The following is a 23,724-nucleotide window of genomic DNA, read 5'->3' on the forward strand; positions in this document are numbered from 1 at the left end:
ACATGTGTCATATGACTAGACATATTAGTTAAGGGGTTGGCAGTTTCGATAACCTGAGCTGCACGGAGGGGCGGGTTTGCTGATTTCACCTAAGTGTAGTCATATAATGTTGATTGGCACTGAAGTAATTATACCTATTGTGATCATATCCGTCGGGAGTGCATGCAAAACTGTTTTAATAAACAAAACATGCTCCCATCCGATCCCCTCATCGGATGTGATTGGACCTCGTGATTTGTTTTTACCGCACAGACAACCGATCGAGCAAACCAACTAACAGGTGCATGAAGCTATCTTTGGCTAAACCTAGGCTTAACATAAGACAACACCATTTAGCCTTCATAATAAAAGCTTTCTCATATCAACCTTTCATGTTCGACAGAGATGGTTTTACTTTGAAAGCTACTACAGGAAGTGTGAGTTTATGTTAGAAGGAGGTCAGCTGACAGCTGGTTGTTTAGTTTATTGCTTCACTTAGCTAGAGCCGTGCTAGCCCAGTGGGAGGTGTTTTTCTCCAAACATTTGGTTCACATTGACTTCCCTCTAACTATCTTACAAGGAAAACACCTCATGTTAGCTAGGTGGCAAAGTTCTGCGTTTTTTTCAGCTAGCTAGTGATCCACATGACAGCTTGGAGCATCCTGCTAGCCTAGCAGCTACATTTGCAAAATACACTGGGAAGAAGTAAGGTGAGAAGTGTTTCCTTTTGTTTTCAATAATGACTTTTATTAATGACATGCGTGCTGTAGTCCATACATAAATAAAACACTGTCCTGAATCAAATGAAAATAATAGCTGTTTTCTAAGTTGCCTCCACAATCTCTGTCACCGAACTACACAGTAGTGGTCGGTAGACTTTTGGTAAATGACGATTTGCAATGAAAATATGTGGTGCTATGTGAATCATGTGCATGCCGAATTGAAAAGTGGTCCTTAAAGATTAAGACATATCTTGAATGATGTCTAGTATAAGCGCATTTCTTTTGTCAACGGTAATATAAATACTAAATTGCAAGATATGTGATTGGAGTTCTTTTTCAATGCAAGAGAAAACGGATCATCCACTTTTTAAAATCAGTTTTCTTACATTCCCAATATTTATTCTTACATTATAGACCTTGAACAACCGGTTTTAGCAATACTTTACTTAATTTTGATGCCAGTAAAGTAAATTTGAATAAGAAATGAAAGTGATAGAACTGGCTATCACTGTTGTTGTTGTTGTTGTAACAGCTGTTGTTTTTTCCTTTAGGTGAGGACCCGTGTCATCAACCATGGCAGGTGGAATTACAGAGAGCGGGGAACCCTACTCTCCATTTGTGAGTATCATGCAGGATGCTGTGGTTAATTCTTGTTTTATTATTTTTTAAGCACAGACATGCATTTAATTGTAAAGGGAGAGCTCTGTACAACCTGTGAGTTCTCAATAAATTACATGTTTCGGTAGCTAGGAGCTGCAGTGGATACATTTTGAATGCAAAGTCCTCATGATTTCAGCAGTTAAAATGTTATATCACAGTTTACACTTAGAGCTCTGAGGTAAAGAAGTTGTAGTATTCTTCTCTGATTACTTGCAGGTACTTTCGAGCTACTGATTTTCACTGCTCATTATGTTTTAAACACTTCGTAAACATTTTTCAAGTGAAACTTTCTTTGGGTAATCAAATGAGTAATGTCTTTTTGAGAAGGGATGGTGCATATGAAACGTGTGCAGTAAAGAATAAAGAGGAAGTTAAATTGCCTACGCATCCTTCTTTTTACATAGCCGGCGTCTTTATGGTCTGAACTCAGTTTTGACAACTCATTAAATTCACACACTGCAAACGTCAGCATGACGTTTCCACAAAGATTAAGTTCTGCTGGTTAAAGCTTTGAATCATTGAAGCACTCTGCTTCCAGATAGGAGGATAGTGCTATCTGAGTAGCCCAGTTGTCATTCTTGACAAGGGCTGAATAATTCAGCAAGTAGTCTGATCTTTATCAACCTGAGGAACACATAATACTGTAGTGCTTGAGATTTAGCATTTAAAGTGCTCATATTATGCTCATTTTCAGGTTCATAATTGTATTTAGGGGTTATATCAGAATAGGTTTACATGGTTTAATTTTCAAAAAACACCATATTTTTGCTGTACTGCACATTGCTGCAGCTCCTCTTTTCACCCTGTGTGTTGAGCTCTCTATTTTAGCTACAGAGTGAGACATCTCACTTTAGACAAAAAGCCCAAAAGCATAATATGAGCAAGTAGCTTTAAGCAAGTATAATACAGCAGAAAATGAAATGATTGCTGAATGTCAGCAGCCATATTACACTTGAAGATGTCTTATGCCTCTCATCCTGCTGATGTCTTCTCCAGGTGGGGCTGGTGTATATGTTCAATCTGATTGTGGGAACAGGAGCTTTGACGATGCCCAAAGCCTTCGCTTCAGCCGGTTGGGTGGTTAGTTTATCACTCATCGCCTTTTTAGGATTTATGAGGTAAGTTTTGTTCTACCCGACCTCCTTACCATTTCCCACATGCATAACCTGTCGTTCTGTCGTGCATGCAACAACAGAGACAACGTAAACAAACCAACTGCCTTCTTTTCTAGTTTATATTCAGATTCAGTATAAACGTTTTAGGTTCTAGAAGACGGGGAAAGTCTCCAGTCGCCTCTCCCATCAGCTGTGCAAAAATTCAAAAATGTTGAATTGTCTATTTTACATATAAGTTGTGGTTGACGGTGATGGCATGTGGCTAAGAGTCGCTCATCAGGTTCGGGGGAATCAAGTTGCCAGTCTCCTGCCGACTCTGCGAGCATGGGCTAGCTAGCTAGCCAGCCGGCTGATGAAGTAAACACAGAGGAAAAGGTGGAGAAGATGAGCTCAAGCTAGCAAGACCATCTCTGCAGCCATCTTATGACAATGAGATTTAACGCTTATCAGGATAGGAAAAATCAACTCATCAGTCTCCTGCTGACTGCTAGCCTGGCTGGTCCACGTTTTGAAATGTAAACATGAGCTTAAACACAGAGGAGAGGCGCAGAAGATGAGCTCAAGCTAACGACCATATCTGCGGCCATCTCATGACAATGAGTTGCTTATCATGATAGGGAAATCTACTCACCAGTCTCCTGCTGACCTAGCCGGTCAAAGTTTCTAAATGTTAAGACAGAGAAAAGGGGAAGATGGCTATCATCAGCTATGACCTATGGCTACAATACCGACTAGGTGGACAAGCAAGACCATCTCTGCGTCCATCTCTACATCAGAGGGGGCACAGAGGAATTAAACACAGACTGTGAGCTTCTCTGCCGGCCAGCATGCAGGCGTTGGACAGTGAGCTGGTCTCCATTGGTTTCCAGCGGGATGTTGGGAGCTGTGGTGTCCTTTTGCCGAGACTTGGCAGAATCCTGGAGTGCCGGTGCCGTCAAACCGGGTGACTCTTTTTCTGTGCGCTGATCTGACGGACACATTCTGCTTCGGGATGAATCATGCACAAGTTTAGGGAGCTGATGGGATAGCAGTTCACTGGAATTGTACCTCGTGCTATTTCATGCGACAAATAAAATCGATTGATTGAAAATGTGTTTGAACATCATGTTTGTTCCCTGCTAAGATAAAAGTGATTATTCAGAGGACTTTTAAGGGCCAGATTTGTTCATGTTAGTGTTTTCCAGTGAAAAGTGTGTAGATTCTTTTTTTTTTTTTAACTTATTCATGCTGCATGATCTGGCCCTAAAGTAAGAAATGATGCACAAAATATGAATATGAAAACAAAATCAGTTTTAGAAGGTGAGGTCAAATAAAAGGCATTCAGTATGTGCTGTGTGTGTAGCCAGTTTCTCACTTACAGCCATGTATGAATTGTGGTAAAGTAAAACTTAGATGCTATTAAACATAATTGTAATAAAACGATATAAAAAGGTTTACAGTGATTCGTACAACTATCGCAAAGTCAAAACGGGTGCATATAAAAGAAATGTCAACATAAAACATGCTTATATGTGAAAATGTCTTGTCTCATGTCTTTCTATTTTCAGTATTTAAAGATGCCATAATCAATATTTTAATAATAACAGTGTAAAAACAATGTGAAAGGTGTCGCTCGTAGTGACTGACCTACAGGGAATTATAAAAGATTCTGCTGCTCCTCTCAGCTTCACAGAGCTTTATAGTGAGTTTTTGGCTCATTGTTTACTGTTCATGTTCACTCTCAGCGTTCATAGCGTTGTTGTAAGAGGAAAAGCCGTACACTGCCACTGTACTATACCTGCAGCAAACGGCAGACCAACACAGTTAGAGACTAGCTGGTGAACATAGCATTTAGCAGCTAAAGAGACAGATATTTCCCGCAAGAAGAGGTAGTTGGGGTTCACAAATTGTGAACTAACAAATCAGTGATTGGAGGTTTAAATGAACTATATTTTTGACATTTACATGAACGTGTTTTCACTTAAAGTAACAGGTAACCGTCAGCATTTTACAGAGAAGCTTTAATGGAGCCAACAAACAAACCACAGTTTCCAACATAGTGTTGCAATGGTCAAGGCCAGAAAAATGATGGAACAATTTCTACACTTCACAACCAGTCCTATTTCATTTCTGTGTCATTAAAAGCCTCTTGTTAACCTGTTCTTTCCTCTCCCTTCACCAGCTACATGACCACCACGTTTGTGATTGAGGCGATGGCGGCGGCCAACGCTCAGCTGCGCTGGAAGAGAAGAGAGCGAGAAGAGGTGAGATAACAAACTTTTTTTTTTTTTTTTATTTCTCTAAAGAATTCCACCAGCCTGCCTATGGTCCCCCAGTGGCTAGAAATGGCGATAGGTGTAAACCAAGCTCTGGGTATCCTGCTCTGCCTTTGGGAAAATGAAAGCTCAGATGGGCCATTCTGGAATCTCCTCCTTATGAGGTCATAAGGAGCAAGGTTACCTCCCCTTTCTCTGCTTTGCCCGCCCAGAGAATTTGGCCCGCCCATGAGAAAGAGAGACAGAGCATTTAAAGCTACAGACACAGAAATGGCACATACTAAGGAAAGCTCATTGTGGGACTGGCTCTAGTGGCTGTAATTCTGCACCAAGGCTGAATTTTGGGAAAGAGACTTCAGATACAGTATTAGGGGACCACTGAGGCCTATATAAAAGCATCCAAAAAGCAGCATGTCATAGGACCTTTAATAGGATGTTGGCCAGATAGATGCTTTTCTATTTGTTGTAAGGATGTGTTAAACAAACCAAATATAAGAAGTAAATGTTCCTCTCTGTCAGAGTCTGGGTAATAAGACATTAAGCCAAACATTATTTACACCCTGCAGGCAAAACAGTGGAACTAATGGTCGTATAAATGCAGCGCAGGGACATATCCATGCAGTCCTGAGCTCTGCTTAATGTGCCTACAGGTCTTGTTCTGACATGTTGAAGCATGGTTAGGCAGCTAATAACAGACCGGTGAAATAATCAACGTCAAAATAAACACACATCCAAAATAGGACTGCAGTCAGGGAGAGTGATGGTCTAATTATACAGAAGCACACTGCAAGACACATTAATGAGAACTATCCTTTCTTCCTTTGGCTCATGTGGATTCAGTTTGTTTAATTGATTCCTACAAATAGACCTTTGCAAATCCTGCTATGGTACAGAGTTTTACACAGGCGTGGATTTGTGTTGTTCTAGCATCATATTTTGTAGGTAAGTACTGTACATGTACTCCAGTAATTTTAAATTTGAGGTACTTGTACTTTACTTGAGTCTTTTCTTTTCATGCCACTTTCTACTTCTACTACGTTACATTTCAGAGAGAAATATTGTACTTTTTACTCCACTACATTCATCTGACAGCTTTAGTTACTAGTTACTTTACACATTAAGATTTTTGCACCCAAAACACATGTAGTTTATACAATCTGATGTTTTATTATAAATTAAACTACCCAACAATATACAACCCTACCAGTCCAGCTGAAATGATTAGATCACAACACAGAACAGTTTGGATCGTTTCCAGTTTCTAAAATATGAGGATTTTTCTGCATTGAGTACTTTTACTTTTTAAAGGACAATTCCGGCGCAAAATGAACCTAGGGGTTAATAACATACGTGTACCGAGTGGAACGTTCTCTGGGACATGTTTTCATGCTAATCGAATATGTCTCTAGCTTTAAACAAGCTACCGCAAACGGGTGGTTAGCTGCTAACGCTAGCTTTCGGGGCAGATGGTAAATTGCTATTTTATACCACTAACAAGGCTCAGAATAGCACCACAATTCAACTGTAGTATAATGAGGGTCCCTACATGTAAACTGAAGCATTGAGAACTTTGTAAGTGTACAGACAGTTTATTAAAAAGATAGTTTAGAAAGACAGTAGTGTTCATGCTTACATGCGGGCGCCATCTTGGAAAACAGTCATGAGCAGTCGAATGACGATTTACCATCTGCCCCGAAAGGGAGCGTTAGCAGCTAACCGCCTGTTTGCGGTAGCTTGTTTAAAGCTAGAGACACATTTGATTAGTATGAAAACAGATCCCAGAGAACGGTCGACTCTGTAAACATATGTTATTAACCCCTAAGTTCATTTTTTGCGCTGGAATTGTCCTTTAAGTTTCTCTAATGATAATTGCATACTTTTACTTAAGTAACATTTCCAATGCAGGACTTTTACTTGTATTTTTACAGTGTGGTATTAGTACTTTTACTTAAGTAAAGGATCTAAATGCTTCTTCCACCACTGCATAACAGAATAACATGCAGGGGAATAACACAGACAAAGTGGCAGTGGTTTATCTTGGTCTCTTGTTTAGGGCTGCTATGTGCCGAGTGGGTGTGTGTTGTCCTGTGCTATTGTGGTTGCGATGCGTGTGATGGCCTTAAAATTCAGATCTGAGAGTGTGGGAGTGGGGAGAGTGATTCATTTGGCAGCAATGTTACACATATGAGTTTGGCCCGGATTGTGTCAGAAAGCATGTTGGGGAGAGACGGGACATACTGTAGACTCCTTTGACTGTAACACTAAAAGGATGTATTGCATGTGATCAGGCCATATTAATTACATTCCCTACAGTGACTGTGTTTTTTCATTAACATTGTGACATACAGCCACAAAATATTCTTTATTATAACTGAAGTGAGGCTCACATCTCATATTAGGCATTACAAAAACAGTTTGCTTAAACATCCCATTTTTAAGCTCACGGTATCTCTATAGCACCAAAGCTGAGTGACCTCTCTCATCCCTGATGTCCTCCTTATTTAAACTGAAGTTTATTTCCACAAGGGTGTCTCTTCTTTCACACTTGAGCTTCTCTGGAGAGAAACAATGACTGTTTTCATTCATAGCCCAGTAAAACTTACTAGACAATAAAATATTTCATGTTTGAAGCCTGCAAAGACATTCCCCTTTTTAATAGGAAGCTGTATTTTTTTATTTATTGTCCAATCGTAGCACAAGTGAAATGTGTCTCTAGCCACCCGTCTATAAGAAACCCAATTTGGATGTAAGTAAAGGACTGTACACGATTACCAAGGGAGACAACCGAGTCTTCAATCATTTTTACTTTGACTTAGAAAAAGACTTAAAATGGTGCAGCCTTTGCTTTTTGTTTCTCCCCCGGTACAGAATTCATCTTGCTTGATGCTTGTGGGTTTCCAGTTGAGGAGTTATGAGCCAGAGTACAATAGCCCGGCTCTAACTGAGCCCCAAACACTCACCTTGATTCATGGCTCCTGTACTCCTCTCAGCCTTTTTTATCCCATGTAATAGAAAAGAAAAGAGGGATGAAACTGGAAACCTTTACCGCTGAATGCTTTTCATTTCTCTCTGCTTAAGCGAAGCATATTAACAAATAAAGCGATGCATCATCATATGTGTTTTCCAAGAAAGCCTCACATACAGTATAAGGTGGAACCTAGAGACCGTGAGTTATATAATAGTCCTCCTGTCTGCATTACCTGCTGGAGAAGAAAGTCATCAGTTAATATGGAAAACTAAAGAAAAAGATAAAGCACGGTATCAAACTTGGCCTTGTGATATGAACAGACTCTTTATAGGAGATCCATAAATGTGTAGCCTAAAATATCACCTTACTGGGTTGTGTTGCATCTAAGCCTGAGTGATGTTCTGATTAAATAGTTTATGTCTGGCACTGGCTGGGGATGTGACTGCCCTCTGCTGGAACTTTAAGTGGAGTGCTACTAGATTGTATTAATTCTCTCCCCAAATATTACAAATCCATAAAGAAATAACAGCAGCGCTTTTTTTTTTTAATCTGTCATTTTCTAATAGTTTTGTAGGAAGTTTCCTGGAAAGAGCTGTTATTTGGGAATAATTACAGGCAAACTAGAGATGATATTCTAAAAAGTTATTAGAGTTTAGTTAGTTGTGTTCAGTTTAACAAACAGAAACCTTCAAGTTAAACCCATGTAAATGATTCGTCTAGTATTATTTTTATTATTAGAAACTTTATCCTCTATATGAGAGCTGCAACTAACATTAATTTTAAATAAATCTGTTAGATTAAACTTTCTCGGTTTTGTCAGGAAATGGTGAAAAATGGCCATCACAATTCCCTGAAGCCCAAAGTGATATCTTCAGGTTCCTTGTTTTATCACCAACAGTCCAAAAGACTCATTCACCAGCTATATATATATATATATATATATATATATATATATATATATATATATATATATATATATATATATATATATTTATTTTACGAGGAATACCTCTTGAGATGTGTCATCTCATTTTTGAGAGGGTCCTCGGTAGGACTGGACAGTACAAAGGACAAAACATTACAGTACAACATACACATTCACTCACATACTAACTTCCCCCCCACCCCACACGCCTGACCAGACATCACCAGAATGATCATTACAAAATATATAAAGAGTAATTAAGAACAAAAGAGAGAAATACCGGAAAACTGAAAAGAAAAAATGAATAATCAGATAACCAAAAAAACTATTAACAATTACACCACAAGGCAATCAAGCTTTATGGAAAGCATTTACAACAATTGCTTGTTTGCAAATAACTAAACAAAGGTGTCTTGAATGATCTCAAAGATATGATTAATCTTAGTGACCCAGGCAAGCTATTCCAATCGAAGGGACCTTTAAATTTAAATGAACGCCTGCCACTTTCTTTGAAAATGCGAAGCACATTAAAGGATAAGAAGTCAGTGTGTCTTAAACTATAAATTGTTTGGTAAGGTGTTAGATATTGTTTCAAATAGGGTGGATAGTTAAGATATATGCATTTGAAAATAATCTGAAACCAGTGAAACTGTCTCCTAGCGTTAGGTGACAAGATATTCAATGAGGAATACAGGACACAATGATGTGTTCTGTAGGGCATCTCAACACAAATCTACAGATACTATTAAAAACAACAGTTAGAGGCTTGAGATTGGTCTCAATAGTGTTCTGATATACTGCATCAGCGTAGTTTATAATTGGAAATAATAGTTGTTTCACAATTCTTAACCTTATCAGCTGTGTAAAACAATTGTTAGAGCGATACAACATCCTTAGATTGTGATTTAACTTCCTTACAATAGTGTTTATGTGTACTTTGAAGGAGAGTTGAGAGTCAAGCCAAAGGACAAGGTATTTATATTCATCTACTCTCCCAAGAGGGGTGCCATCTAAGAAGTTAATTAACAGGTTAGTCTGATTCAAGGCAGCAGATCTTGTTGGGAAAAGCATGCCGTAAATGCCGAAATCATATTGAAGATTGTTCTGTATCTTAGATACCATAGTATCAGAAGTGTATATCACTGTATCATCAGCGTATACATTTTTAGAACAATCGGAACAAACTTGGGGAAGATCATTGACGAAGATTGAGAATAAGAGAGGCCCCAACGATGATTCTTGAGGGACACCTTTTTCCATAATAGAAAAGCGAGATAAACTACCTTGGATAAGGACACACTGATGTTGAAAATGTAAATAGGAGTTGAACCAGAGAAGAGCTTGTTTAGAGAGACCAATGGCATAAAGCTTAAATGCTTTAGTTAAGTCTATAAAAATTGCTCCGGTGGACATATTGTTATCCAAGAATGATGACACATCATTGGTAAGCTTTAGTAGGGCAGTTGTGGTAGAACATTTTTATCTGAAACCAGAATGATGTTGAGACAAAATGGAGGACTGATTAATATAGTTGTATAACTGATTAAATATTAGCTTTTCAAAAAATGTTGCCACATTGCTAAGAATAGAAATGGGTCTGTAATTGTTAAGATCGGATGGATCACCTCCTTTATGGATTGGAGTTACTCTGGCACATTTCCATCTTAGTGGGACCTCGCCAGAGGTTAATGATAAGTTAAATAGATCTGATAATGGATATGCCAGTATGTTAGAAGCAATCTTTAAAAACTTAGTTTCCAAAACCATCTAGGTCTTTACCGCTACCAGACTTCAGTTCTGAAATAACTCTCTGAACATCAATGGGACAAATAGTTAAAAAAGAGAAAGAAGAGGCACAGAAGAGTTGAGCATTATTTGTGGTGTTAAGGTAGTTAGGAGACTGGGAAACTTTTTTTAATCAGATGGCCTTTTTCATTTCATAATTTAATTTTAATTAATTTCTTTCAGCCAGTTCGAGACAATACGTGGTACGTTATGTGTACTAATATTGCCATTGCTTCGTCCTGGTTGCATCATGGGAAATTGCTCCGCTTTCTTTTCACATTCCCCTGCATGGAGTAGAGATTAGGATTCAGCCTGGTGTTTGACTGCGTTTTACAAAGTTAGTTTGATTTTGTTCATGCCTTGAGGCAGCAATAAAGGAAGCGTCTGATCCATAGCTGCACATTAATCTGTTATTGTGTTGGCTTGCTTATGTTTGCTGTTTGTCACCGAGCCATTAGCTGCCGTCACTCCTCATCTCCTCTTCCTCCGTCGGACCCGGCAAGCGTGTCTCGCATTCATTCATGATGACACTCCCAAAGTTGACTATCATCGATGGCTAACTCTGCAAAGAATTTGTGAAATAATAACAAGCGATGTGCGGGTATGCTATCGGTGTGAATTGTGAAGTGCTCCATTCTGCAAAGTGCGTCCCAGCTGTTGCTTGTAATTTCCAGATGTTGTCTCCCCCCTGTGTCACATATACTGAGCAAATAAGCACAGTGTTAATCGCTTGTAAACTGACTGTTGTTTATGTCGAGAAATTAGGAAAACAGGCATCTAAAACAGAGCTTCACACACTCATGTTGTCTCCACAGGTCCATGACAGCGACTCCACCTCTGAGTACTCGGATGATGATGTCATGGTGCGAGGCCGGTCGGAGCCGGAATCCAAGCCTATCTTGTCTGTTCGTGAGTATCGTAGGTTCATTTTAATGTTTATGGTACATAGTTTTTTTTACAAACCATTTTAAACTGCACTGTACATAAAACTGGTGCTGGTAAATCAATGTCTATCAGAAGATCAGAAGATGGAGAAAGCAGTAAACTGCACTCTTAAAAGTTTACCTTTGCTGATGTTTTCTATTCAAAATTAACTAGATTCCTTGAGGGTCATCCAAGTGTTTTTTTTTAATACTTTTTAAATATCTTACCAAGATAAGATTTTCAAGTTATTTATTATAAAATGCGCAGCAATACAGAAGCAGTTGTAATTGTAGTTCTTCATTTTCTATATCATTCCGCTCTTAGGTGAGATTCCTTCTATAAGCCCCTAGGGGTTTTCCTAATCTCACCTGCACAATCTTTATTTTTTTATTATTTAATTTCCTTGTCTTACTGTTGTCTTGATTTTATTTAGCAAAATGAACAAGTTAAAAAAAATTCAAAAAGTTGTCAATAGAAATCATAGGCTCCCTCCAACAATGCTCACTAAATATGTATTAAAAAAAGAAATTGCATGTAAAAAATATAACTAGATTGTAAGTACTACATAAAATAGTGAATAGTAATGTACGGATAAAGTATAACAAATAGAATATGAAATAAACTAATATTCTCTTTATTCTTTGCCTGAACTAGGGCACTTTCGCATTGCAGCATTTTGAAATCCTACTTCCATTTTAGAGCGGAAGTGCTATTACTTAGCTCAGTGTCGCTAGATTTGCTATCCTGTAGTTGCCCAAAAGCTATTTTTAAACTCAAACAAAGAAGCTGTCATGAAGTTGTTATAAATTTCAGGCGAGAAAGTAAGCCTTTTGATTCGATAGATGTCATCCGTTGGATAAAATAACACCTATTTGGGAATTTGCACCGACATTTTTGGAGCTGTGAGGAGCTACAGGCAGTGTGAGACCAGCTACACTCACTTCAACTGTGTTTCTGTAATTGTCACCCTGAAAATAATTCTGAGCTACTGCTCTATAGTTCTATAGTTTTTAATTAAATGTGTGTTTAAAAAAAACACGATATTTTGATGGTCACCAAACTGTGATTTTTAAACTGTTCAAATGATCTTAAATAGTGTATATATAGTATAAATATATACTGTATATGCCAAGATATATGGCCAAGATAACTGAACGGTCAACTTTTTATTTTGTCATGTAAAATGTGAGTGCTGTTGCGTTACTTTAGTTTGGTCACTAAATGAAATCAAACAATGGAGAACAACAAACTTGTAGTTTTTGAATCACTTTTTAACCTATTTTATGTTCTATCTTTTATTATCAGAATATGATAAATAATATTTATTTATCATAATATGAATTTATATTATATAATTTATATTTATATGAATCAGTCTGTAAAACTGTTAAACCAGAGTTTGGGGTCTCAGTAGGCCAGGAGTCATGTTGCACTGCTGCTTCTGGTGCATCCAGCTCATGTGCTTTATTCTATTAAAGACTTATATAGGCTAAGCATTGAATGTAAACACCGCTTAATTGTAATGTAGGATGTGATATACACTTTATATTTGTAGTGTTTCTAAATGTTCTGTGACAGTGAGTGTACGCCTTGCGATGCAAGACTTGGTTTCAGAGAAATAAAGTCCAATCAAATCACCAGGCTGCCCTTTGACATTTAGGTGCCTCCTGTGTGCACGCTATTTACTGCCGATGGCCTCCATGTTTTCACAGAGCGATCCGGAGGTCACGTCGATCAATTCGACATCTTGGAGCGGGTTGAGATGGGTCAAATGGCCTCCATGTTCTTCAACAAAGGTAATATTCCTCTGGCCTCGAGCTTCTACTCTCATGGCCCATTATTCAATTACCTGCAGATGCCGCTGTCATTAGCCACGTGTAACATTTATGGAGGCGCAGTGAAGGTTGTGTGGGATGATTCCGAATTGTACCTGTTTGAGACTCCATCAAGGCAGTTAATCTCCCTAACGTGCATGTGGGAGAGAGGGGGGAGGGGGGGGGTACAACCTGTACTCGTGGCAGAGATGTTAAGGCTGCCTGAATGATTTTAGGCGCTAGTGAACCCTCCGTTAACTTGTGATGGCAAATTAAAAAGCAGAATCACAGTCACCTTTAAACTAGGGCTGCACAATATATCGTTTTTTTTATCGTCATCGCCATATCAACTTGCGCAATATACACATCGCAAAAGGCTGCAACATATCGCAATAGACACTCAGAGATTTTTTTTGTGTTAGTTGAAAGAAAATATAAGCAGAAAACTGCACTTTAAAATTAAACTGTCACTATTTTTAGTGATTTTCTTTCATTTGTTTTAAATTCAGCAAGCAATTTGTTGTATTTTAGCAGAATACTGAAAACAGCAGAAATGCTGAACCGAGTACACTTTAATATCTGTTTATTTGTCGCAAGTAATATCTTTACCGCGATATTCAACAACGGTATCTCAAATCTCATATTTTCCTTATATCGTGCAGCCCTACTTGAAACGCACAGAACAACCACGCAGCTTTACATTCCTCATTAATTTCAGTACATTGTCCTGGTCGTGTCTGGATGCAGCACCCCCTTCTCCCCATCCCCTCCCCTCCCTCCCCTTGTCTGTGTGCGTTCTCTGTTTAAATACATGCGAGTGACTCAACAGTCTGCGGCGTCCCTGTTGTTGCAGGGATAAAGCAACAACAAAAGGTCAAAGCTCTGACAGCATCATCTGTGCCGACACGTTCCGTCCCTTCACCATTTCAACACTAGGTGGAGCACTCGGCACGCACGCACACACACTGTCACACACATGCACTCGGCTCGTGTTCACACCCACACGTGTGAACGCACTCATGCGTGCCCGTCATGCAGCTCACGCTGTTAAAGCTGCAGTGTGCTGCCATCCATCCAGCCTCTTGTCAATCCGCTCAACTGTCCTGCTCGTCAAAGGTGAAGTGCTAAAAAAAAAAAATACATCTTTGCTGATGACCTTTCCCACCATGAAACAGGCTGGGTGCAGGTGACGCACGTGGAGGTATCGATCCGTAGTAAGGAAATTAGTTTTCACTCTCTCTCTCTCTCTCTCTCTCTCTCTCTCTCTCTCGCTCGCTCGCTCCATGCTATGTGAGAGCTGCCCAGTGACTCTAATCAGAAATGAATTAGATTGGCACGAGTCCCAGCACATGCTGAACGAGGGGGAAACGCAGCTCTTTTGTCCATTCTGACAGCACCGACCTGCTCACTTTCTACCTGATATCCTCATTTTTCATACCCGTGTGAGAGCTTCCATTTTTTGCACAAATGAAAACAATTACCAAGTCCAGCAAGTTGTCATTTACATTCTTAGATATTGTCTCAAATGTTAAATGTTGCCTTAGCACAAACAAACCATTTAAGAACTTTGACCTTTTTTTGATAAATTTGATTAAAAAGAATCTGGAATGTGTCCTGGGATACCTTCTGTTATGTGAGTTGACATTGACACTATAAATACAATGGAATTGAGTTAATCAGTTTGAGTTTATGTTTTACTCGTTTGCATCTGAAATGATACTTAGTCTTCTATGTTAATGAATTCAATATGTTTTGGAGCGTTTGTCAGAAAATGCAAGCAATTTTAATTTCAACCTGTGCTCTGGATACTTGTGATGCGCATTTTCAGATTTCAAGATTTTACAGAGCAGACAATTAAAGGATTAATCAAGATAAACAGCAGATTAATTGATAATGGAAATAATTGTTAGTTGCAGCCCTATAGATTCTTTATTTAGGCACTGCCTCTTGGTCAGTGTGCATTCAGACTTTATAGATTTGCACTTAAAAAATCTGCTAAATTGAAGAAGAAGCACATTAGAAGCTATTTATTTACATCTAGGATCTTTACAATTACAGCAAAGTGCCTGAAAATCTAAATCTCAGTCCTCTTCCGAGGGGAATGGCTGTGCAGTTTGTTAGAAGTGACAACTTGATTCAAACCAACTCTAGAAAACAGAAAAAAACAAAGAAAACAAACCTAAATTGCAAGGGATTATAGGTGTGCGAAGACAGATAACATCTGATAACAGTGGTTCGTCTTTCTTGGAAAGCGGAGCAAAAGTAACAACTGAGGGCAAAATGCAGTCTGGACTGGCAATTGTATTCAGCTCTTTCTTCATGTGTTCAAGCAGCTAAATAACAAAGAGTGCAAACAAGTCCATCAAGTAACAGGAAGTTAAAACAGTTTTAACACCACTTCCCCACTCTTCACAGATAATAAACAGTAGGCGTGACTGCCCGCTGTCTTTCTGTCCTGCACCTTTGCAGGCAATTAAAAGGCATTTCTCCTGCTGCTCTAAGAAGAGGCATTCTTAGAGGGCATTTGACTTCCTCTTGGACTGAAATTGACATGGCAGCAGCAGCAGGGCAGGCTTGGAATAAGGCCATGAGTATCGTATCAGCCTGACCTGCAGCCACTGACAGGAATGTTGATGCGGGCTGGTTTATCTGCACCACTTTGGAAAGGTGTTACTATAACCTTCACATTGATGATTTTGAAAGATAAGAAGACGACTTTGGCTAAAGTCACAAAGACAGAGACTAACAGAGCGCTGTCCTTGCATCAGCATCTTGTCTCAGCTTTTCTCTCCCTCTGTGATGTGATGTGCTGGTTAACATTGTGGCTGTGCAAACAGCAGGATTGTGCCGTCCCTCCCCAGACATACGGAGGACCGTGGCAGCGAATAGTAGGGGTGTCACAATTCTCCAAATCCTCGTTTCGATTACATTTTCGATTCTAAGGTCACGGTTCGATTCGATTCTCGATTTTTTACATATATTTTTTTTTTAAAGCACAGGTTGCTATGCCATTTTTAGCCTCTACTTTTATGCAATATAATATCTGACCTTTGTTCGCAATGTACCACACTACATTGTCAAATTTAAAACCTTTATTAACAACATAATGTAACAATAACTTGTATCTATAACCTGCCATCTAGTTTCTCTTTTGTAACTGCAGTCTTCTTCACAGAAGCTGACATTCAATTTCACAACAAAACAAACAAAAACAATAAAACAGCTATGTCCATAGTCTTCTCTGAACAATTAAGTGTCTTAACAAACTATTTCCGAACAGTTGAACATATACCACACAGATTAACTTCCATGTTAGTTGTGCTGCCAGTGGAAGAATATGGTACACGCACATAGCAGAGCTTGCAAACTGTGGCTTTTTTGTCGACAACGCAAACGTTGTCAACATAACTCACTGGAAATCCAAAATACTTCCACACCGGCGACTTCAGTGAAAGAGGAGGGGGTTCAAGCTCTGTCGATGGGTCTCCTGCATCTGCAGTTGCCATGCTATTTTTTGACTGGCTGTAGCTAAATTAGAGGTGGTTGACTGACTCGCAGCACTTCAACACTAGTGTTGACGAACTGACCAAAGAGCCGGTTAATTAACCTGAGTAGTGTCACTGAACCGGGAGAATGAACCGACTCACTCCTGTTTTTTCCGATCGTTGTATGTTCCGTTGTGTGTAGCTGGTCTTCTTCTGCTACTGTGTGTGTAGTAATCTAGCTCATTAGCGCCTCCACTGGAGTGGTGGTAGAATCAATCAGGAAATGGGCTACCTTGAGCAGGCTACACATGTTTTTTTTCAAGGGGGTAAGCTTCTCCTCACAAGGCGTAGATCCTATGGCGCCATTTTGATGCTAACAAGCACTCACCCCCAGTTAGCATTCCATTGACTGCCATTCATTTTGACGTCACTTTGACAGTGAATAACTTTACATCTGAAGTGTTTAAAGACTCTATTTGTCCATTGTAAATTTCTAAAGAAACACGACAATGTATAAAAGGCTCCATTACCGTGTACCTCACGTTATGACTCCGTAGCAGACGTTTTTGTAAAAATAGGCTAACGATTGTGTCATAACCACGGGACTTACTGTCGCATAGTAGAGGAATTACCGTATAGTACAGGAGAAGCTCGCAGGTAGTTTCGACTTACATTAGCTGTTTAAATTTAATTACTAATGTTAACTAGCATTTTAGTTAGCAATAATTAGCCTGTGCCTATGTTATCTCCTTACATATACCTACGCTCTCCTTCTCTGCAATATTCGGAATGATTGAGATTTTTCTTGGCACAGCTACCAGAAGACATACAACTTTCAGACAGGTTGCTCACGTCACATTTATGTCGTCTCTCTCAGTTGGAGGCTGCGCAGTAACGCTCAACGCTCACCGGAAAAGTGCTTCTAATAGCCTTCACTGGTCTCCGTCCAGAGCAACGGGATCTGTTGGTCCATTCTATATACAGTCTATGGATTTTTTTTCCAATTGGCAAGCCGACCGGATGCGACATGGGGGCGTGTAACCCGGGCTTCTGTCTTTTAATGAGAGCCAAACATGCGCACGTTCATTTTTAATACTTCATTGACTTTTTACCTAAATGTCATACTTGTGCATTGAGAGCGCTGGCAAAATGAAAATCTGGAGTGCCTGAGCCACTGGGAAGATTAAAGCTTGCAGCCCAATCATTTTCCATACGCCACTGCTACGATACTTTTTCTGTGTCAGCTTTGTAAGAGATGCACTTTAATTTCAGGGAGGGTGTTATAATGGCTAACTGTGATCAACCAAACAGATGGATATTACAAGTTGAGTCCCAGGATAGAAACTCGCTCCACGAAAGCTTGATTTGTTTCTTAAAATAAATGTCCTGTTATGTTGTAACTTTAGAATCAGTTTAGGCCTTTCACACCTCAGCTCTGCTTCCCGGTGTTTAGAGGCAGATGTGGAGCTATGGGGGAGAAAGTGATAGAAGTAGCTCAGATTTTGTAAGACTCATGCTTAGCAGGAAACTAATGTCTGGGTTCAAGGTGTGTTTGCATGATTGCACAGCAGTGAAAAGATGGAGGATACTTGCTTCTTTTAAGTGGCTTTTATTAGGCAGTTTGATAGAAGAAGCACAGTGCCGAGGTATGGCCAGGATATGTCACTTCTGCTTAAAGCCTAAAGAAGAAATAGCATCTATGATCTACCTCAACAGGGTGAAAAGGCTGTTAGGGTGTTTAAAAAAAGAAAAGAAAAAAAATGCTCCATGTCCAATGTATATTTGCATTTGCATACATATACATATTTCGGTTGCCGTATGGCGATGCCTTAAATGTTTTTGTAAAATTGCCGTTACATAGTTTGTCCACCAAAGAGCGCTAGTAAGTCTATTATTCAAGTGTCCTGCTCAGTACTTAGTTACAATTATTCAGTACAGTGTTAATCTTGGCAGCTATTTTAGATTTAGTCTTAGTATTTATACAAAAATGCTTATTCATTTTAGTGACATTTAAGTCATTCCTATCCTCCATAGTTTTAGTCGACGACAACTCAAAATGTTTTAGTCCAGTTTAAGTCGGCGAAAAGTCGTTATATTTTAGTCAACTTTTAATCAAAATGTTTTCTTTCTTCATTTTGTCAGCTATTTTTTTTTGTATTATTTAGTCTTAGTTTTAAACCCTTTGTTACATGTCTTTGTTTTGCAGCCCTAGTTTCAATGATGTTAAATATTGATTTATTGTTATTTTATTGCACTGACAAAGGTTACCTGCATCACACAGAAGTTGTGTGACATTGGCCATTTCTGAGTCTGTACTGTCCTATTTACTTATTTTAGAGACATATTGTAAATGGTCTTGTTGCATCTGGGGCTGGCTCAATTTAGATTTGATTTGTGAAAGTCTATAATCTCAGTTCATCAAGTTTTGACTCTGATATTCCCACAAGAAGTAGAATTCGAGTATAAGGAGAAAAAGGTTAATGAGGTAATCAAAGTTAAAATCCTCTTTAACTTTGAATATATCTCTTCTGATGAAGAAGAAGAATATATATTTTTATATCAGGGGCTTTCAGTGGGACAGCAGCGCAAGCTATTTGTGTCCTTACAGGAGGTCAAAGCAGACTTCTTACAATAGGAAACGTAAAATAACATTTGTCCATTCCTATTATGTAATGTACAGTATTAAATTCCTATAGTATGAGGTAATAAAAGTGGCTTTTTGCTGTGACTGCTCTCAGAGAGGTTGTCAGGTCTGCTGTCAGTCAGAAGCAAAGTGATGATGGATAGAGATTCGTTACACAGCTACATGAAAGACCGGGCTCCTACGTGCAGACCCATTTTGCAGCATTTTTGCCCCGTGGCTCAAGGTAATTGGGAAATATTAGTTACAGTGCCGTGAAGGCCTGCATCCCCGTGGTCATGCAGAGCTCCTGCCTTGCTATCACTCACTGACAGCGGCGGCAAAGTACAGTACGTCCTGTTTCTGCTATCTGCCACTGAGATACTAATATGCCTCGTCCAATGTTGTGCCACAGAAGACATTATGCAGAGTTGAGAAGGGTTTGTTTCTTCAGCTGGCAATGTGAGAAATAAGACTTTTTCTTTAATGCTAAAACATGTGCCTATCCAATTTGAACTATATTATAGATATTAAAAAATGCTTCACATTATTGTACACAATATATAGTATAATTGCACTTGAGTCAGTATTTCATCAGTTGCTTCATTACAGAACTACTTATACTGAATTTGCATTTGAGGGTGCATGAAAATAGGGATGCAGTGATCCGATTTTTTCAGTCCCGATACCAATACTTGGGCTTTGGGTATCGTCCGATACGGAGTACCGATTCGATACCAACATCAGGCTTAGACTTAAAGCTATAGTGCACGACATTCAAACCATTGCCACATGAGCTGATACAAAGCTAATTAAGCCTATGATCTCCACATCTCACTGAAGGCTTGTATCATGTGGATGCAATGACAGTGGTGTTGTCATTTCTTCTCTTCCTCATGGGGGAGACAGAAACTACGCATTATAGCTTTAGACATTGCATTCCTAACTTTGTAAAACAAAGTATAACAAATACATACATGAAATAAGTCTTTTTGATGCTACACTTGCACATGACAAAAGTATACAGGTAAACATCCAAAACTTGTCTTTATTAATATCTTAATGGTGACTTTGTAATAATACATGCATTTTTAATTCACCGTTTATTCATGCAACTCTACAAATTACTCTGGTATTGTTTGATACGATACCTGAATTTTGATACCAAAACCATACTTTTGATACCTTGCTTTGAGATAGGCATGGGCCGGTATAAGATTCTGACGGTATGATAACCTTCAGCAAAAATATTGCGATTGCAGCTTTAAAATGTTTTGTTAAAACAACATTTGTTTCCATTGAACACAATGTATTTTATTTTGAAACACACTGCACACTGGCAGGGAGAGGGATTACTAAACGGCACTTTCTCTCCTTGACCACTCATAAAAAACAGCTTATACCTTAGGGACAGTATGACGGAAAATGTTAGTGGTTTTGAAACTTTTTCAACCCTTGAAACCGGTAACCGGCCCATGTCTACTTTGAGAAATACAAACATATTTTTCTAGAAAACCTTTTTTCATTTAACTTCTCAAATGTTAGACGCACTTGTAAAGCTATGCAACACAATCTGCTTTAGCTAGAAATGAAGCATTCCTCACGTTATATTTTGGAAGGAACTAGCAAAGGTTGAAATAGTGGCTGATACATTTTCACAGTTAAAAAGTTCAAACAAAAGTTCTTTGAACTGTCATGTCATTTTTTACATCACTTGCATCTTTTATCATAATATTGATTAAATACAAATGAAGAAGGCAGAAGCACAACATTTTAAATTCCTTCCATCAGTGCAATCATCCCTATTTATTGCCCCATTCAATCTCGGTTAATGCTTTTATTGATTCATTTGGGTTACTTTCAAAATGACATATAAGGCACATTACCACTTTTAAGTAGAACTAGTAAAATATTTTAGAATAGGACTTTCTGTTTCATGTAATGAGGTTCATCACTTTTTTTGTTTAGTTTTTGGTTTCAGTTTTCAGTTTTGTGTTACTTTGAGTGGTTGGCGTTTTGTGGCTTCTTGCCAAAGAGGTTTTAACTTTACGTTATTGGCTGTGAATAACAATACAGTCCTTAATACAGTTCATACGCAACATGATAGCCAAAAAAAGGTAGCCATACATTTCTTATTATTTCTTAACCAGAAATGTCAACACTCTCAGATTCCAGCTCTTCAAATGTGAAGATTTGATGCTTTTTGTCTGACTTGTATCAGTTTAAATTCAATATTTTGGGGTTTTGGACTTTTGGTCGAACAAAACAAGTAATCTGAAGACATTACATAAGGCTCTGTGATGTGTAGTCACTGTTTCTTTTACATTGTCTGACATTATATAGACCAAACAATGAATCCAGAAAATAATCGTATCAGGTAATTTTGACTTGCAGTACTCTGTAGTCTCTGATGTTGGTTTCTTTTTGTTAACAGCTTTTTTTACAACTAGATTAATGGATGTTTATTAGGCTGCCAGATCCTTATTTTTTCAACTCCTTTCACAGACTAATTTAACTGTTTGATTGGCACTCTCAGCCCTTAAGTCATATAAGAATCAGTGTAGCTGTGAATGTGTCCCTATTTATTCCTTTTTAAAGGACTCTATGCTCTAATTTCCTCGGCAGTAATGAATTAGCTGAGGGGTTCAGTGAACCCCCTTCTGAGAATTCAAGAGTGTGATTGATGTGTGGTGCACTGTGATGATCTGTCTGCCAGTTAAAGCCCTCCATCTTGTCCTGGCAGAGGCAGCCGGGGCCGGGACCGGGGCCGGCCAGTGGATGAAAAGAAAAGGGCAGATGGTGATGAGCTTGTTGCTGTGGAGAGTAAAGGCTGACAGGGAAAATGTATTTCATGGAGTGATTAGTTTTTTTTTTAATTAATGCTATTAATATTTTTCATTAGACCAATAAGATGTGCCTCTGCTGTCCCAGAAAAGGGAAGGAGGGATGTAGTGAGCGGAGGTGTGGATGAGATTGCATTTTAATAGAGATGGCACCATGGTGGTAAAGTTTAACACACGTGGTTCCTCAACTATATTTCATTTTTAAGTGTTTGGACAGCTGATGAAGATGAAGAATGTATTTGCTCATCACCTCTTGATCTCATGTTCCTTTTAAAGGGATAGTCATAGATACTCATCCATAGTCAGTGTATTACCTACAGTAGATGGGGGGCCTCCAGTCTGAAGAAGCAGGCAGTACTGAGTACCACTGTGGACAAAGTAGCAGCGAAACAAATTTTAGATCTAAAAAAACATTTGTGAACATTTTCACCGCAGGAATCCCTTTTTAAGTTTATACTGGGGGAACTGAAGCCGTTATCTATGCTCTCTTTATAGCCACCAGACTACTCAGTTAATTAGTTAGTGTTATTTTGTGACTTTGGTGTTTTTAAAAGGGTTAGGAACTAACAAACAAACTAACCGATGAAGGCAGCAACTTCCGTGTTCTGTGAGGTAAAATTACTTCTTTTTTTTGTTTTTTCAAAGGACTCTGGTGGCTTAGAAGAGAGCATAGATGGACATAACCGTTTCAGTTTCCCGTTGTAAAGGGACTCTGCGGCTAGGTAAAGCAGTGAAAATATTCTAAATATAGTGTTCACTAAAACTGATATTGATTATTTATTTTTTTTAGGTGTCTTGAAATACACTTAGCTGCTGCCCCTCTGTCCGCAGCAGGACATTGCTTAGCTTCGGAGAGTCTGTTGATTTTATTCACATACACAAACTCTGAGTCATTCATGCCTTGTTCTTTTCATTTTTGTCTTTCAGTCGGCATCAATATGTTCTACATCTGCATTATAGTCTATCTGTACGGAGACCTGGCCATCTACGCAGCAGCTGTGCCTATATCACTAATGGAAGTCGCCTGGTAAGACCAATATACTCATTTTATCACATTCATTCTCACTTATATTGTGAAGTAAAACATATATAGAGGGGTTTTATAGACGTTCTCCTTGAAGAACATTTGCTACTTAGAACACATCTGTCTTCATCTTTTTGGCTCCTCTTCCCCAGACATGTTAGTCCTGTAATCACCTTCAGAACTCAAGATTAAGACAATAAAGCTTTGCTGACCGAGGCCTTTAGGCCCGCTGACCTCTTACCGGTGCTCCTGGCATCTGGGTCATGTTGACTTGCTTCCAGACAGATTTTTATTGCAAGTCCGCAGGCAAGACTGAGTGAGAATAAGGTTATTTTATATACTGTAGTTACTGACTCTGCCCTTCAGATCCTGGACTACAGAAATAGCCATTCCCCCTTTAGTGTTTAGTGAGATGATTTCAGAATGGGGACAGTTTCTCACAGTGATGTCTTTGATTGGTTCAGGAAGTTTCAAAAATAGTATAAAGTATAATATATGATCTTTTATAAACTGCCCACCATTTTGTCTCAATTACTTTCTCTGCCTTCAGAGTTAACTAGAATAAACTTAACCAGGTAAATACATTTAAAAACAAAACACATTTT

The 23,724-nt window shown here is 38.7% G+C and overlaps 1 protein-coding gene across 3 annotated transcripts in view; it reads left to right on the forward strand.

Annotated features, from left to right (window-relative positions):
- Positions 1-402: 402 nt before the first annotated feature.
- The window catches only part of slc38a12 (solute carrier family 38 member 12), a 71,242-nt gene continuing 47,920 nt past the window's right edge, over positions 403-23,724 (forward strand). The window contains exons 1-7 of one of the 3 annotated variants that reach the window (XM_078269147.1): positions 403-684; positions 1,253-1,319; positions 2,358-2,479; positions 4,638-4,719; positions 11,225-11,327; positions 13,046-13,129; positions 23,023-23,122. In XM_078269147.1, coding sequence (XP_078125273.1) covers positions 1,275-1,319; positions 2,358-2,479; positions 4,638-4,719; positions 11,225-11,327; positions 13,046-13,129; positions 23,023-23,122 — 536 coding nt within the window. In that variant the 5' untranslated portion in view covers positions 403-684; positions 1,253-1,274. Of the gene's footprint in view, positions 690-1,252; positions 1,320-2,357; positions 2,480-4,637; positions 4,720-11,224; positions 11,328-13,045; positions 13,130-23,022; positions 23,123-23,724 lie in introns of all 3 variants that reach the window. The other 2 variants (XM_078269146.1, XM_078269149.1) reach the window with 2 other exon arrangements.

The sequence above is a fragment of the Sander vitreus genome, chromosome 15 (assembly GCF_031162955.1).
Source record: "Sander vitreus isolate 19-12246 chromosome 15, sanVit1, whole genome shotgun sequence".
Classification (NCBI taxonomy): Eukaryota; Metazoa; Chordata; class Actinopteri; order Perciformes; family Percidae; genus Sander; species Sander vitreus.